Raw genomic sequence first — 16,985 nt, forward strand, 5'->3', positions numbered from 1 at the left:
AGCAATACTATATATTTGACTCTTTCGTGATGCCTAGCGGTAGCTAACACGCGTTGCACCAGACCGGGTTTAGTGTAGATCCCTCGCGTTGTCTTCATTGTGCCATTCCGACTCCCCTCACACGGTATACCCGCAAAACCGATCAGCACTCAAATCAACGATATCGGGGAGGATATACTTATATCGCGGGCGCGTTTCTTTTTCATTATCGGCTGGATACCGGCTACTTCTCGTATCATTGCCACCTGATGCGGACATAGCATGTTCTCCCGATTCTCCCGATCCTTAACTATCAACAAATCATCAACAACTCTGCTAGGATGCCACCCCGAGGACCTACAAAAAGTCGCGATTTCGACTACTCCAATGTGGGTAAGGCTGGTAGGTACGTACTTGTATTCACTAGATCAAAACTTTTTTTCCAATTGATGAATGCTCGCAAATCTCGAAAATACTCACCAAGTTTATTCTTTTTCATTAGACGTACGGGCATTACTCTAAGGGAAGGGAAACTTGATGAACATGGCATGGAAGAGATTGAGGGGATTTTCTCATCACCAGAGAAATCTCCTGTTAAGGTTAATGGCCATGGCTATGGAAACGATACGTTGAATTCGGAGGATATGGAAACCGGAGACAGTACGTTTCTCCACTGTCATCACATGGGGCCAATAATACTTGTTACCCAAAATGGGATCTCCTATACTCATTTCCCCTCTAGGTAGCATCCCGGAGCCAACTGACGTACTTTCAGGCCGACGCGGACAACGAAACCCCTTACTTTTACTCCCTCGATCGCGCTCCCCGATGAAAACACACATGTCCGGTTCCCCTCGAAGAACTCCAGGGATCCGTTCGTCTTCTGTTGCGCATCATGGACAATCATCCAGTCCTACTTCTGCGCGCCCAGCAGCTAGAAGGGCTCTCGACTTTTCTCATGCGCCACGCTTAGCCAGATCTTCTCCCCAGGCGTCCCTGGAAGTCAGTGAACCTGCGGACTTCTCGGATGATGGAGGGGAGGATACGCACTTTGTAGAGTCGTACGGAGATTATCACGAAGACTTCGATAATGCAGATGGCGGCTCGCCAAAAGGTTATAATCAAAATGATGGCGACAATCATGAGAATGACTTACCAGATGAAGACCCAGATAAGCCAGATGATGTAGAAAGTGAACCCTCACCCTCAATAGTTGCGAAAACGGCAGGGGCGAAGCGCAGGAACGTGCCTTCCAAACCAAAGGGCCCAATCCGAAAAAAACAAGAACGTGAGGTAAATTCAGACAAAGTCACTGATGCGCCAGCTAAGTCTGCACAAAAACAACGAGGAAGAAAGCCAAAAGCCGTAACTACAGATATATATCATGATGTCGACGAGGAAGCGGAAAGTTCGAGAGCACCGAAGAGAGCGAAAACAGGTGGTTCAAAATGGCGATCCAACCTCCATATGTCCGTCGAGCAAGAGCAAGAACTAAATTCAGTAGTGGAAAACATCACAAAGCGAAGTGGACCCTTGAAAAACCGAAGTTTATATATTCTCAAAAGAGAAACCCCTTCAGATGAATCTGCAAGGCACACTCGTTCTGGCCGAGTATCAGTGCGTCCACTTGCGTATTGGCGCAACGAACGGTGTGTGTATGGAGATGGGGCTGCGGAAGTTGGACAACGTTTTCCGTTATCGACGATCAAAGAAATTATTCGAACAGAAGAACAGGATACCAGGGTAGACAGGAAGACGAAAAAATCCAAGAAAAAATCTAAATCTAAGTCCAGATCAAAAAGATCAAGGGACGATCCATCTGATGATGATGAAGATATAGATAATGTAGAGCCGTGGGAAACGGAAGAAGGAGTGTTCTACGGCCCGGTGAAGAAGTGGGACCCGGTAACCCAAAGCGCTACGCAAGAAGAGGAGATGATAGGTTTGTCTACTTTGTTTGAATAATTTTAATCGAATGGGGAACGTTTTCTGACCATTGGAGATAGATGTTGCCTTTGCTCCTTCTGCAATAGAAACGCATGAAGTGAAAGATTCTACATTCCGCTTCGCAAAAATACTCAATAACGTCTTTCTGGGTTCTGGGTTTGTTGACATGCCTCCTGGTGCCGTCAAGAGACCAAAAAACTCTAAGAAAATGCATATGGTGTTTTTTGTCTACCACGGCCGAATACGCGTTAATGTATCGGATCTTCAATTCAGTGCTGGAAAGGGGTGCGTTTTTCAAGTTCCCCGAGGTTAGTACCAACTGCATTTATTCTCGTCCTGTTCCTCTCGCCATACCTTTCGATGTTTTTTCTAGCTAATTTTGATATCGTGTAAATGGTTATATACTAACATTTGACGTGGTTTGGCGAGCGGTAACAGGAAATAATTACAGCTTCGCTAATGATTATGACAAACCTGCTGCGCTCTTCTTTACCCAGGGATGTGTTCCCCCGAGCAAGGAGGGTGAGATTGATGGTACTGAGCCAGCTTCCGTACATCCTGGAATATCTGCGGACGCACCACAGGGCACGAAGAGAGCCAGAACGAAGCAGAGTTGAGTGCTACTGTTTTGGTGATGATCGCTTTTATAGTTGTCAATCTATTGGCCTGAGTATGGTTATGGGTGCAAGAGTTGACTCGTTCTATTCAGCATTTTTATTTTAATTCAGCGAATATTTATGGGATAACATTTCTAAAGCACCTTGAGAATATCCTTTATGAAGAATATCCTTTATGCTCTTGTGACGCTGCAATTTATATCTGGCGGTTTGGTAGGCGTGGTGGTTTCAGCCGGTTGTTAAGATCGCATGCTGGAGGAAGGAGGCATATTTTTGTGGAATACCTTATACTCAAATCGGGGCGCATTTGTTTCCCTTGTATATTCAAAAACCGCGTATTGACTTTATGTATCTCAATATATTTGCCCAAGTCAATAGCAATGCCCACTCGTGAGCCTCGCACAAATTCATCCATCCATCCATCCATCCATATGGATATTAATGAGAGCACCTAATATCACATGACCGCAGGCTGCTGCGGCCCGAGCAACAAATCTCAAAACTTATCATGAGGGGTTCGAAGGGGTTCGAAGGACGACTCCCACTCCCTCCAAACAACATGAAGGGACTGGGCTTATCATTACATGGGTACCTTCCGGCATATGCTGTGAGCCAGTCATATATCTGGAATTTATATTTTCCAGTTGGTGTGAGGAGGTCCCTCTTGCACAATGACCTTGCCTTTCCCTCAAACTTTCGGGGATTCTGGTGTGCAAAAGAGCCTGATGAAAAAGATTCATTCCTTTCAGGCATCAAGGACCTGTTTATTGTGTGGATGAACCTTGGTCACGATGGGGGAGCTCTGTGACAGGCCTCTTTCGATTCTCAAGGTTCTCGACTTCCCCTTACTCTGGCTCAGGCGATCCAATGGCGTCCAGCTGTTCACCGCCTTTGGAGCATATCAGACCCTCAAGGCCAACTCATCAAGAATACCAAGGAGAGAGACCAGACATGCAGCAGCACACAGTAATAACATTCCGCTGATTTTCACACAAAGTTATTTTGCGCAGGGGTCAAGATGCAACAAGCCTTGCAGACCCAGACTTGCCTCGACAGTTGAATCATGATCAGCACCGTCGGGAATATGTGCTGACCGCTCCCGCCTTTTTGGTTCTTTCCATCGTTCGTTGTCTGCATAAGCAGACCGCCTCACGGTAATTGAATAGCGCAAGAATGTGGATCCGGTCCAAACAAAATGTACTATACCGAGCTTGCATCGCTTCGTTGGGCATCTATCGCTCGACATCCTTCATACATACCGTTCAAAATGCCGCTCCCTTTTTGCCTAGAGATGCTGGCTCGAACTTATGTTTTTATTCTTTACCAAAACCTGGTCTTCCGCCTTCGCCAAAGAAAAAGAAAAAGAAAATAGCATGTTGCTGCCTCTCAAGTAGCATGTACAGTACATGTGCATGAGTAGACTGGTGCAGCCTCACTACGGTAATGATGTATAACTCTTTGAAATCAAAAGAAAAATGGGGAGAGGCCAAGATTTGCCAGTATCTTGAAATGGCCGAAGTTTTGGATGATGAGCTGGATTAGAAGATACATCCCTTTTTGTCCCTTCCGAGCTCTTCCATCCAATCTTCCGGACAAAATGGATGCATACCCCTCCCGCTCTGGTTCATATTCCCTGTTGCCTGACGAATTGCGAGTCTGGCTCCGAAAGCGTGGCACCATCAACGCACTTTGACAACTGACAAGGCTGTTTCCAAGTACGCTAGACCCTTACGCAGGTGGGATGGCGCGAACTGCTGTCATATGCAAAATGGATGGGTGAATTATCTCTGATCTGCCAAAGGTCTATAGAGAGCAGCTGCCAGATGGACACCGTGGCGAAGTGGATTTCCAAAGGGATTTACACCTACATAATTGGGACTAATGACAACATTTAAGGAATCCATCATTTTAGCCTTCATGGTTCATGTTTCCAGATCTGAAAACAGGTGTTCCCTGGTGCGGGAATTAGCGTTATTCCCCGCATGTCCTCTTCACCCCTCTGGAGGCAAAGTGTCAAGTTTTGCAGTTCGTGGAATAATGGATATTTTCGGTGTTGTCGCATTTGGTTTGATGCCCCTCCGTTCCCTCAATGCTCGTAGAGCGCTATCTAGAAACCAACTGCGTGATTTGTTCATTTCGTCACAAATGAATTGTCTCTTTTACTTTCAACCCCCCAGAAGACATGCAAGGCTGGTCTGCAGCAGGGGAGAAGCCTCGTTTTGAGATGCACAAACAGGTCAGCAAACCGTAATGGCTGCACTCTTCCATTCCCAAAATACTGGTTCGTTCATTGAGTGATGACGTCTCGGGGCTCCACGTCCCCCCCAGGCTTGTATCGAAACTCTCTTTCTCGATGGAAACGTGGACCCGGATCTAAGGTGGGTTCATTCACCTGCCTTGAGACCTGAGGCCATCTTACCGTTCTGGGGCTGCGATAACTTGTGATTGCAACTGTTAAAAATTACCCTAGGTACTTCCGGTGGTAAAGACATGCTGCAAATTGTATCTTTTGTTTAAGTTCTTCTTTCACTGACATTTTCAGCTCCTTGCCAAATTTGCTTTATCCCTACATTTGACACCAGCGGTATTATCAACCTGGCATTGGCCTCGAGAATGGTTGTGGCAGTGTTGGGTTCTACTACCATGACCGCGTGGCTCAAAGGATGTTGCCTCACCACCAAGTGAATTCCCATGGAATCCTCATCAGCCAGCCGTTGTCGGTGCTCCAGTCGTCTGTTAGGCTTTTTCGATAATCCTCGATGATTCTGTCAGTGCTCTACATGAGCTTCCACAAAAGGAACGATAGGACTGGATACACGGAATGATGCCACAGTTTAATAAACATTTCCATCCTTTCAGGCGCCATTCGTCAGAGACCCCTTCAGTCCGCCTCTCATTGCATTTTTGAATACATTTCCTATGCTGGGGGTATTATTTCCATTGGGCATGTCGGGCGTCTACCGCCCTCGATCCGCGTGATAGATCCGGAGAAGTCGGGAATCAAATGGCTTGGTGAAATACGACCTTATGTCTGCCCGAATATTTAACCACTATGGCTTGCGCGGCAACTTGTGGATTCAAAGCTTGCCAAACCATGTTTAAAAGAGAAATATTAGTCGTATATTTAAACCTAGCTCCGTCTGTGTCTGGTGATCTGTGTTACCCTCACCACTAGGGTCACCGCCTAGGTAAATTTCGACGAAAAGGAGGGCAGAAAAAACGCTTTGCCATACAGCTTTATAACTCTTTCATAAATAACTTCAAACTAAAACGAGCCGTGGATATGGAGCCAAGCTATCAGTGGGAGGAAATCCGCCCAATGGAGGCAGGAATATGTATATCTCTCTCTTGCGCCTGAAACACCGGTTCGCCTCAGCTAAAGAGGTTTACAAAGACAACCAAACCCTCTTAAAGGCCATAATGGTTGATGCTGTATATTTTTTGTTTGCTCATACGATTCAAGGAGTCCAGGTCTTTCATTCCTTGGATTTGATATTGATCATAAAATGTTTGGGGGGAAACAATAATGGAATTTAAATGGTTCATCCTCGCCAAGACGACAGAGATAGTTGTTGTGATGGCTGGGTAACTAATAATTGGTTGGAAACATGAAACATTTCCATTACTCTGAAATTGTTAGGAATAGTTATGGGGAAATAGCATACTATGATAATTGGACCTATGAACCAGTGGACGAATAATCGTAACGGAAAATCCCGGAGCAGGAAATCCTGCTCGATATCTGATTGATTGTTGCTGAGACAAGAGAGATCTCTCGCTAGCTAAGGTACTAAGCTTTTTTCTTGTCTGTTTTTAACCCTCTCTTAACAAAAGGGATGCAAGGACTCGAACTTGCAAATTTGTAATCCTGAGATCGTGTACTAAGCTCTTAGTCAGTAGCGGTAAGGCGAGATCTGAGAAGAGGATCACCGGGGCGAGTGCGGGAAAAGCACGAATAAGAACCTGCGCATCAAGCCGGCAACGAAGGATGTCCATGATGCAAGCTTGCATGAACTGCATCAACGAACTGCTTTTGAGACGAACCAAACACCCGCACACAGCCACGACGCCTGGGCTTCCTTCAGCCGCAACCAGCAGGTATTTCAAGGCGCCCAGATAGCGATGGATTTTGGCCCAACGTGAAGAAATTAGCAAGGGGTTTTGTTCGGAAATATCCATCATGGTTGAGGTGTGGATCGATTTAGAAGAGGCAATCCCTTCCGCCACTCGTTTTTGACAAGACCGGACGTTTCCGAATTCTCACAGCAGGCTATCCCTCGAGATAGTGAGGCAATGAGGGGCAAATGAGGGAGAACAGAGCTGCTGATTGAAGGAGGAGTTCCTCCTTACATATTTTGGGCACAAGGGGTTTCCCCTCTTCCTGGTGGAGTTGGGTTGGGCAAACAGACTTCGGACCACCCAGGCGGTATATTCCCCACGGTTCAATGCGTTCGTTGTTGATGTCATTCCAGCCAGAGGTGGCGGAGGAGGAATTGGCGCATGAAGATGATTTCCTGTAGGTATTTCTCGGCGATTGAACTGTCTTGAGATATTGGCGATAGAAGACCACTTTGTTGATAAATGGAGCGGTGTCTTCACCGCTTTCGACAGACTATCTCCTTGCATGCCTACACACGTCGCTGCTTACTTACCCGCTCTGTGTCTGAGGTCATCTGTTCTGAACTTTTACATAAATTATGCCGGCAAATATGTCGAATTCTTGGCTATCAGACCAGAGTTCATGGAAATTGTTAGAATACAACTACAAATGATATAGGTGGCGTTTTTGGGCCGTAACTCCATCGGTTGACCTGACCTATCCTATCAAAGGTGATCTCGCTGGCGTGCTATCGCTGTCATGTCAAAGATTCAAGCAGCTGGCCGATCTTGCTTGCGAGGTAGCTACCTGGTGGTTACAGATATGCCACATGGTCGCGAGTCTGCTGTGCCGCCTCCAGACAGAGGAGAATAACCGGTGGCAGTATGGGCGACATTCAATTTGTTTTCGGGGACACCGTCCAATCTGTAATTCAATGCCAAAATTGGAAAACCCATCTGAAAAACGCCCCCGACTCCTATCGTGCCACTGAAATCTCGTCAGGTGTTAGCTTTTTAAACCCTTGGTGTTTAGCATCCCAAACTATCCGTGACATGTTGCCCCATACGGAGTATGATCTAAAAGAGTTCAACAATCCCACATCTCCCCCGACTGTTGATGAGGACCCAAACGAGACGCCACAGTTCGTGACAATTAACTGGATTCCCATGCAAAATCCCTGCTGCATAATCTCTCCATCATTGTCCTTTTTTTATCTTTTCTTTTTTTATCATCGATGTGCTCCTGTGGCTGCGGTTAAGTTATTCGTTCGTTACTAGCTTGATGAACGCCAAAACTCCTAGGAATTACTTTTTTTTTAAGCTTGTCCATTAAATTTTGCAATTCGGCGCTATCTTGAGTCACTGCTTTTTGCGACTCTTTTGGACATTAGCTGTATCTGCGAGAACTTGAAATTGAAAATTTACCACAGGTATCATATCATCCAGCCCCATGCGACCTCGATGACCTCTGCTCGTGAAACTCGCTATTAAAAGGAACTGCATATTTTGAGTTGACGTAGCGAAAATTTCTCCATTACCTCCCCAGCTGATCTTAATATTTATCAACTTGGATAATCAGTCGCGAAAAATCCCGAATTTCCCATTGCCGCGCTGATTTGTCATATCATAATCCCTCGCGCTCCCTTTTTCCCCCGTGTCAATATCAATTTGTATATGAGGATTCTAGTAAGAGTCGCGGTGGCACAGTACCTTGCACTGTGCGATGGCACACACGATGGATATCCGACAGGGATATCGCCTAACACAGAGACATCGTATCACGGAGAGCATTCGGGGAATTTTGTTCGTTCTTTGCTCACCGCATATATATATTACGGCATACGTTGATTGGCTAAACGGATAAGGATGGCCTTGTGCCAACTGCTTATTTGGGGGCCAATTCCCTCTGTTTCAAAGCAAAAGTTATGTACACCGCAACATGTATGTCGGACATTACCATGGGAGTGATTTACTGCTGACGTCTGTATTTAGCACCCTTTTTAATATTGAAATCTCTGCTAATAAAAACTTGAACAAGGAAAAATTTACAAACGCTGGTGATATCCTAATTCGCATAGCCACACTTACAATTAATTATCTTATGATTTTATATTTTAAGTTCCGAGGCGAACAAATAAATGGCTTGAAGGAAAACCGGAAAAGAACAAAGGCTGCTAGAGAATGAGAAGATAGTTGGTACATCTTCTTATCTCCCAGTTCTGCCATTGAAACAGAAGTTGACGTTGAACATGGCCATCGGCTTTCCCCACGATCTTGTTCGCCATAGTATTGTGCAAGATTTTCACCGCAACGCCTCCCCTGATTTTGCACTTCCCATGTCGGGTTTCCTGCAGAAAAATATGTGAGTAACTATGTACGAAAAGAAGAGAAACAACGAAGTTGCATACTGCCCAGTTTCTTACTGGCCTTCTCTTTTTGCACGCATCGCGCCCAATTCCAGAGGCGGTGATCTATATATATATACGTATTCTCCTAGCTGCGATGTCTGAGAGAAGAACCAATCTTAGCTGCGATCTGCGCTTACTTGGCAAATACGTTTCTAAGAATATCAGAATAGCTTCTTTTGTGGTCGCCTGGCCAGAATATCAGTAAAGACGGAAAAACAGTGTCTCCTGCGTTCTCCACCATGGGGCAATTTGGTGACCATGTTTGTGTAATGACGAACCATCTACACCCATTACTATTGCCCAACAAAAGAAATGAATGAATGAATTCACAAATTCAAGCTTCCATTTCCTTTTTGAGCGGCCCATGGCGTCGTTTGGGGGGATGAAAAGAGTCTCGAAATCAAGTGCCAGACGATATGCCTGCACATTTCCATCCTAGCTGTTAACCCTTGTTCCACGACCGTTTTGCTTCATGTATCGTCTTCAGAAAGCGTATTAACTATTCCAACCTTTCAGATATAATTAGCCCTTGCGGATCTTGTGGACACTTAATGTGTGTCAAGTATATGCAGTGGATGACCGCATGGATGAGAGCAAACTTGCCGAGATACTTGGGGCGAATCTAAAAAAAGGCTGCCAATATAAAAGTTTGGAGGTGAGATGGGAAATTAAATTCCTTAACTACTGGTTCTTCAACGCTTCGCTCACGAGAGAAGGAAGAGAGAAAGTGAGAAAAACTTCCAGGCCGGTGTCTTCTGAAGCAGTACCACCAACAAAAAGGGTGTCCATAAATGCTTTCATGAAGCGGATCCGGGTAGAATTGGAGGAGGGGCATACATACCAAAGGAAAAAAGCAAATTGGTCAGATCACTTGGTGCTGGATCTTAACATTATGCATGTCATCAGCCCTCTGTGGCTTGGTTAACGATTTCTTTAGGCGACGAAGTTTGCACTGACCACAATAACCCTACCGGTTACCCGTTTTTATTTATTTGTATTTTTTATTTTTAAATTTCTGGTATTGTCTTTCATACGGTACTGGAGGATTTGGAACAGTGAACTCCTGATATCAGTGTTCTGACGCATACACTGTACCTTCAATTCGGCATTGCATCGCTCTAGACTATTAATTCCGCAAGGCCTATTTGCACATAGCAAGTCGGTTGCTTTCAAGTATTGCTCTCGGTTCCGCCTTCTCGATAAATATATACATATATGCACAGGGATGGGTATATTTCCTCGCTAACCGTCGAGGTTCTCCCCAACTACTCCGTATTTGCCTATCCATTAGGATTGCAAGAAACGTAATATTTTTTGCCCTCGCTTGTTACTAGTTGTTAGACAAAGCCTGGCAGCCCTAAGATACATTTAAAGTTTTATGGTATGTCGTGCCCTATCCTCGGCCCCTGCCATTCAGGCAGGGTTGGAAGAACTAATAGCAAACCCAGTTCACAAAATAGAATATAAATTACCAAAATCACCAGGGATTTAAAAATTTCCCCTAACAAATCTTTCACAAAAGAGGAAGAGAGAAAGAAAAAATTAGAAACGAAAGGCATAAGTTCAACGGACATGAGACGAACAGTTCCACCCAGAATCAATAAACCCGCTCCACAATTTGTAATTTTTCATGTGAACTATTGTATAGAGTTCAGTACAGTGGATTTTTGTATTTGTATTTTATTTTCATTTTGTATTGTCATTGATCCTTCTTTCTTTTCTGCACCACTGCCCATCGTATGTGGCAGCAAAGTTTAAACGGTACGAAAGTGAGAAGACGGGGGGAGGGTTTGGATTTCGAGTTGCATGATGTGCAAGGGACTGGACCAGGTACGAAAATCGGACCAACCAAAAAGCAGAAGGGGTAAAAGAAAAAGTTACCTGTGGTATCCCTTTTTATTTTTCCATTTTCCCCCAAAATAATAAAAATAACTGGAGAATAATCATACTATGCCATCATGGATCTAGCTGCTTCGGATAGTTCCTCCAGCTTTACGATGCGCTGGATAGCTTACGTCCTTATCCTGGCTTGATCCCCTTCGTCTTTCACTATTTAGTCCCTTGAGACAAATGGCGCCCGAGGAGGTATGTACACTGCCTTGTATTTCGCCGCCCGCCTGTTGTTCTTCCGCCAATCTTCCCCAAATCACCCGTAACGCGACAATAGGGCACGTCACAACAGGTTGAAACCGACGTCCGCAAGTTCGTTGGTGGAGCGAAGGAAGACGGTAACCAGTGATTTTGTAACATCCCGGATATCCCAACCATTGGTCGAGAAATTCAGAAGCGGAAAATAAGGCAGAACTAGTTAGACCGACTCTCTCTCGCCCTTTTTATTTTTGTCAGGGAGATTTCCCACATTCTCTAGATCAGGTCGGTACTGTACCACTTTGGGGCAGAGGAACCTTTTCCTTTCCTTGACGCGGGCTCTTTCCTTTGGCCGTTCCTCCATCCTGGTTTCCGCCCTATTGCCGTTGCACCCACATGGTGTAAGGGCGGTGGCGGCTGATCGACTCATAGACCTAAACCGGGACTTCGCCAATTTATTTAACCATTGCTCGCGTGCTTTCCACCATCTTAGGAACACGATTCTGGAATTGATCTGATCCGTTCCATCATCCTTACCCTTCAGGGAACTGCTTTCAATTCCTAACGACCACTTTCCGCTGTGCTTGTTGCCTTCTCCATTTCCCCCCGCCACCAAATAGGCACCGTGGCTAGATCGAACTAGCAAATATATTTTTTTTTCTCACTCGCGATTCACAGAGGAATCAGTAATCCATCTCAAACTAATTGGGGTGTATATGGTTGCTCTGTGTATTCGTGAACGAACCCCCACAGAAAAGGTGGATATCGCCTCGCTTCTGCAGTCTCAAGATGAGGAGGAAGAAAAGAAGGATATAAATGCCAGGCAGGTGATAACAGATCCTGCATTCGCACAACTCCGGACGCAAAAAAATTCCAGGTCTCCTCGCGCGGGGATAGTCACAGAAGCGGAAGTGACATCGTTACCTGATCCTCAGATCTTATCATCCACAAGACCAGCAAAACGGCTACAGCCTGCGCCATCCTTTGAAATTCCTGCCAAAAAGCAATCGAAATGGTCGGCTGAAGAAGATGCTCTAATAATAGAGCTTCGAGGCAACGGGTTAAAGTGGGAGGATATCAGCAAAAAGTTACCTGGCAGAAGCGCCCTTAGCTGTCGGCTCCATTACCAAAATTACCTTGAACGACGGAGTGAGTGGGATGAGGACCGTAAGAATAAACTGGCTAGGCTATACGAAAGGTAAGCCCCCGTAATTAAAGTATGACGTGCTAATACGAGAGCAATTGTTGATTCGTCGGTCCTAAAACACATGCAGATTCAAAGCAGATATGTGGTCCAAGATAGCAGCAGAAATGTTCGTTCCTTGGAGAGCAGCTGAAGCTATGCACTGGCAGCTAGGAGAGCACGAGATGGCGAGACGAGCTGGTGTATTGCCGTTTCTACTTACTCATCCAACAACGGAGCCTCCTCCCAAGGTGCGCAGAATAAACACAGCAGCATCCAGACCGAGGCGAGACTCAGCAATACGAGGCTCAGGTCAGCAGCTTCCTTCTGTTGCTGAGTTGACTGCAGGCGTTCCCGCGTACGCATCAAGCCAGCCGCGTGAGCTTTATTCAAAGTCAAAATCTCCAAAGTCGCCTTCAGAGCACAAGGTTGGCCACCCCGGAACTCGCTCAGGCGCAGGAGTTCGCTCTAAGAAATGATATATGGTTCTTTCGAAGTGGTTGGTGATATTGGTTATATCGGGATATGGTTGCATAGCGTGGGATTGGTGGCGGATAGATCGAAGTCTTGTATATTTTTCTGTGTTTTTCCTGTCACATTTTCCATTTTCTTCTTCCCTATTATTTTCAATTTTCCTCTTCTTCCTTTCCTTTGTCATTTCGGGTTTTGCATAGGTAGATTTAACCATTCTCTTTTTAAGCTTTCCTACTCATAGTTCATCTTCATTTTTCAATTTCCCTCTCCTTCTAACGACTTTCCCGTCTCCGTTTCCACTCTTCTCTTCTGTCCTTGACGCTTTTGATGTATGTCATTTAATTTATTCTCTCTCCCCCAAATTGTTTTCATAGCGCTTCAATTCGAGACGATACCGGATGCTTGATATAGCGGCCATACTTGCGTTATCACAATTCAACCCACTGACTTTAAGCCTGCAATAGCCCACCAGTTGTCTTTTTCATAACCATGATCCAAGACTTGACCACCAGCGGCAACGATATCTCGTTCTATCTCCTGTGATTCATACAAATGATAGTAGCGATGAAAAGTCTTTGTTGACGCCCCGGACTTATCATCACCATGTTTTTCTCTTCTCACCCAGGGTACCATGACGTCCTGGTCATCGCCAGCATCCCATCCCCTCCTACTGTTTTTCTGCTCCAATGCCCAGACATAGATCAATGCTTTGCCACCTTCACAACCATCGTGAGGCGGCTTGAGCGTTTGCAGGATAGACTGAATAGCTCTGACTCTGCGTTCATGGTTTGACAGGTGATGTACCACTGCAATGGAAATGGCGAAATCGAAGATGCCATCCGGATGTGGTAAATTCAGATTGTCAGCGACAATCGAAGAATGTGGATAATGCGCACTGGCAATCCGCGCCAAGGCTTCAGATCTAAATCTTGCATATTTAGACAGGGATAGTAATATCCTTATAGAAAATTTGGGATCCAAATATTACGCTTTTTCTTTGGGCAGGGATGGGGGCATTATCGGAGCAAATGGTACTAGCAAAAATTTTCAACTTACCGATCTGACGCAACAATGAAAATGTCAGAATTGACGGGTAAATATTTGCCATTCCCACAACCGATGTCTAGGCCGATCGAACCTGGCGGGCGTTCCTTTAAAAACCGCTCGACAATCGGCCAAGGCTATGCAGAGAAACCGGATTTTTCTTCAGCAAGCTTGGGCCGCAGGTATTACGACCACACTTAGGAGGCATGCATGAAAGAGAAGACAGAAACTATCGACAGACCTTATATCTCGTGGAGGAGAAGTGTTCAGCAATCTCCTGGTAGACATTATGAACATGCAATTCTTCGAACTTTTCTGGATCGCTGCATTCCATGGTCCAAACGTGCTTCAGGAAAATTAATCAGCCTTGTGCCCAGAGATTGACGATTCGGGGTAAGCCACTGGACAGGGCTCTATTTCTACTACCGCTTGTGACACAACTCGACCAGGATCCGTTCGCTCTCAGCATCTGCAGGACAGAATCAGTGGTGGTTGAAAGGAAGGGCAACTCGACAGCTTCTGTTAGGGTTTCGGCTGTGGTGTCTGGTTCGCGCTCAGGCTTATCTCAGTAAAACTCAGCCACTCCACTTCGAGCTAACCCGATCCGAACTACTGCCAAGTCCTGCTAACATCTGAGCCAATCAACTGTCAAGGGACTTACACTAAACCTAAATGGGACATCCTCAGCAAACTCTTCGCGGAGCGTCTGAGAAAAAACGGTTCCAGTTTGTTAGCAACACGGGAACGATTTGCTTAAACCATAATGTTCGAGATAGAATCACTGTACAACCTCACTTATAGATCATTTCTCTACCACCTTGGAGGATTAATTTTCCAATTTTCTATCAATTGAACTAATTTTTATTCAAAAATACATATATTGTGAGTATGAAGTATCGCATTGAAAACTGCTACTCTGATTTTGAACATGGAAATGATTTGCTAATTTTCAACTATGATCATGTTTAGTCATTCAATGTCTTGATCTTGTCATCAAAACACATTATCTGATCATCAATAACTTTAGTCAAAGCACTGAGTGTATTTTCTGATAATTTCTGACATTTTTTGATGATATTCAACAACTTCTAGCAACTTCTGTCAACTTCATATAACTCTTGATCATCTCACACAGCACATCAACTTCTGACAACATCTGAGATCTTTCAACAACTTCTGAAATCTTTCAACAACTTCTGAATCAATCACATAATACCTCTTTTTGACAGCTGAATCAGACAACTCTATTGAATATGACTAGGAGAGATCAAAGAAAACACAAAAGTCAGCAACAACAGCAGATTCAAAAGCTATTATTAAAGCAAATACTTTTCATAAAAATTGAAGACATGCCACAAGTTGTTATGAGCTACACTGAATCTGAAAGTATTGATAAGCAACAGAATGTTATTGAGCATTATCTTTGACAAATTCTTCAAAACTCACATTCAGATTCTAAGTGCACTCTTCAGTCATATATAAAACAAATTCATATACTCTGATGTATGATATATGAATATGACAACACTTTATTCATTGTCAGAATTGATTATAAAAAGAGTCTTATTCTTCAATTCTATATAATTCTGACAAAGAAGATAACTATTCAACTGATTCCTCTAAACAAATTTAATGATCAGCAGATAAATGATATAACTCAGTTTCTCTCTATCAATTTTTATCTGATCAGTGTCAATAATCTCCAGGGAGAAAAGCACTTACTCAAATGTATTCAACAATGTGAATATACACATATCTTACTCAGTTCAGAGCAAGCACTTTTCAAGCAGTTTCAGTGTATTCTTCAAGATCTGACTTTACAAGAAAAGATTGAGTTTGTAGTTATTGATGAGTTTTATTTTATCACACAGTGAAGTGGATTTCATGATCAGTTTGTTAGATTGAAGCATTTGAAATTGCTTTTACATAAGAACATTGTCTGGTTTGACTGTTCTGCAACCCTCAGCAGTAAAGATGAAGATATTATTCTTCAAAATGCTGAATTTCATTTTGTTGATGATAATTCACAGCAAATTTAGATTATTCAAACCTTCATTAACTGTTCTGATATTTTTATTGATGTACATTTAATTTAATGTGGTAAATTAGCATTCTATGATATGCTATATTTCTTATTGAATGAAGCCGTTGATATAGATGGGAAGATCATACCTCAATCTATTTTAAAAATTATTGTTTTTATTGATAATATTGTCAAAGTTCATCAAACAGTGCAGTTTTTCCGATCAATGCTTCTTCAGCTTTGTCAGAATAACAGACAGAATATTGATGATATTGACATCTCTTTCATCAATGACATCATTCAGCTTTTTCACTCTCAAGTGTCTGAAGTGGACAAGAATAATCGCTTTAAGGAGTTCATGAAACCAACATCAAAAATACAAATCATAGTGGCAACAACCTCACTGAGTATGTATGGCGTACGCCGTTCAATTGGTAGGATAATTCATGTCTGAGTTTCTCTAATCTAGAAGGGTGGGCGAACGCCCCTATATATATACGTAGTCATCCCGTCAGCGATCCAATCCAGAGGAAGGAGCGATCGCAGCATACGGGAAGAATAGGAGGAATAATAATGCAGGGGCGGAAGGAGCAGGGCGGAAGAGAGACTAGGGGCGGAACGCCACAGTATGGGTATAAATATAAAATTAGATAGAAATATTAATAAGTTAAAAACATCAACTCATACCTTCTTCTGTTTAGCAATTTCTGTCATCAATTTATTTCCCATTATATAGCTGAGACAGAGTTCAAAGCTGGAAATTATTTCTATCACTCATCATTTTACTTCTGAGCTATGAAAATATGCAAAGAGAATAGAGCTGAAGAAGTTTGAATTCTTCAAGAAATAAGAGTAATATATAATATTTATAATAACAAACAGTTGTTTGATAGCTGTTGTTTCATCTGAGGCCTATTCATAGCTCTTTCAATTTGCATATTTATTCTTTAAAACAGAAGTAAGCAGCTTAAATCAGATTGATGCATCAGTCCGGATGATCTCAAAAGCAGCCTGGAAATCAATGATATCAAAATCAACATCATGGTTGAATATTGTAAAGTATAAAGTATTGATTGTGGCGTACTTACGCCCCCTATCCACCTCTGGCTTCCGCTCCATCCCTT

At 43.7% G+C, this 16,985-nt stretch overlaps 3 protein-coding genes across 3 annotated transcripts; 2 read left to right on the forward strand and 1 right to left on the reverse strand.

Annotated features, from left to right (window-relative positions):
• Positions 1-320: 320 nt before the first annotated feature.
• HCAG_02060 (predicted protein) lies at positions 321-2,543 on the forward strand (the record flags this gene model as incomplete). Its single annotated transcript, XM_001544963.1, has 5 exons — positions 321-385; positions 482-639; positions 755-1,921; positions 2,013-2,234; positions 2,365-2,543. The coding sequence occupies 5 exons, from the start codon at positions 321-323 to the stop codon at positions 2,541-2,543; spliced, it is 1,791 nt and encodes a 596-aa protein (XP_001545013.1).
• A 9,310-nt stretch (positions 2,544-11,853) lies between these two features.
• Positions 11,854-12,799, forward strand: HCAG_02061 (predicted protein; the record flags this gene model as incomplete). Its single annotated transcript, XM_001544964.1, has 2 exons — positions 11,854-12,335; positions 12,412-12,799. 2 exons carry the CDS (start codon positions 11,854-11,856, stop codon positions 12,797-12,799), a joined length of 870 nt encoding a protein of 289 aa, XP_001545014.1.
• Positions 12,800-13,229: 430 nt separating this feature from the next.
• On the reverse strand, positions 13,230-14,172 carry HCAG_02062 (conserved hypothetical protein; the record flags this gene model as incomplete). The annotated part of the gene is made up of 3 exons (XM_001544965.1): positions 13,230-13,716; positions 13,851-13,975; positions 14,080-14,172. 3 exons carry the CDS (start codon positions 14,170-14,172, stop codon positions 13,230-13,232), a joined length of 705 nt encoding a protein of 234 aa, XP_001545015.1.
• Between the last annotated feature and the right edge of the window lie 2,813 nt (positions 14,173-16,985).

The sequence above is a fragment of the Histoplasma capsulatum genome, genomic scaffold, assembly GCF_000149585.1.
Source record: "Histoplasma capsulatum NAm1 scaffold_1 genomic scaffold, whole genome shotgun sequence".
Classification (NCBI taxonomy): Eukaryota; Fungi; Ascomycota; class Eurotiomycetes; order Onygenales; family Ajellomycetaceae; genus Histoplasma; species Histoplasma mississippiense.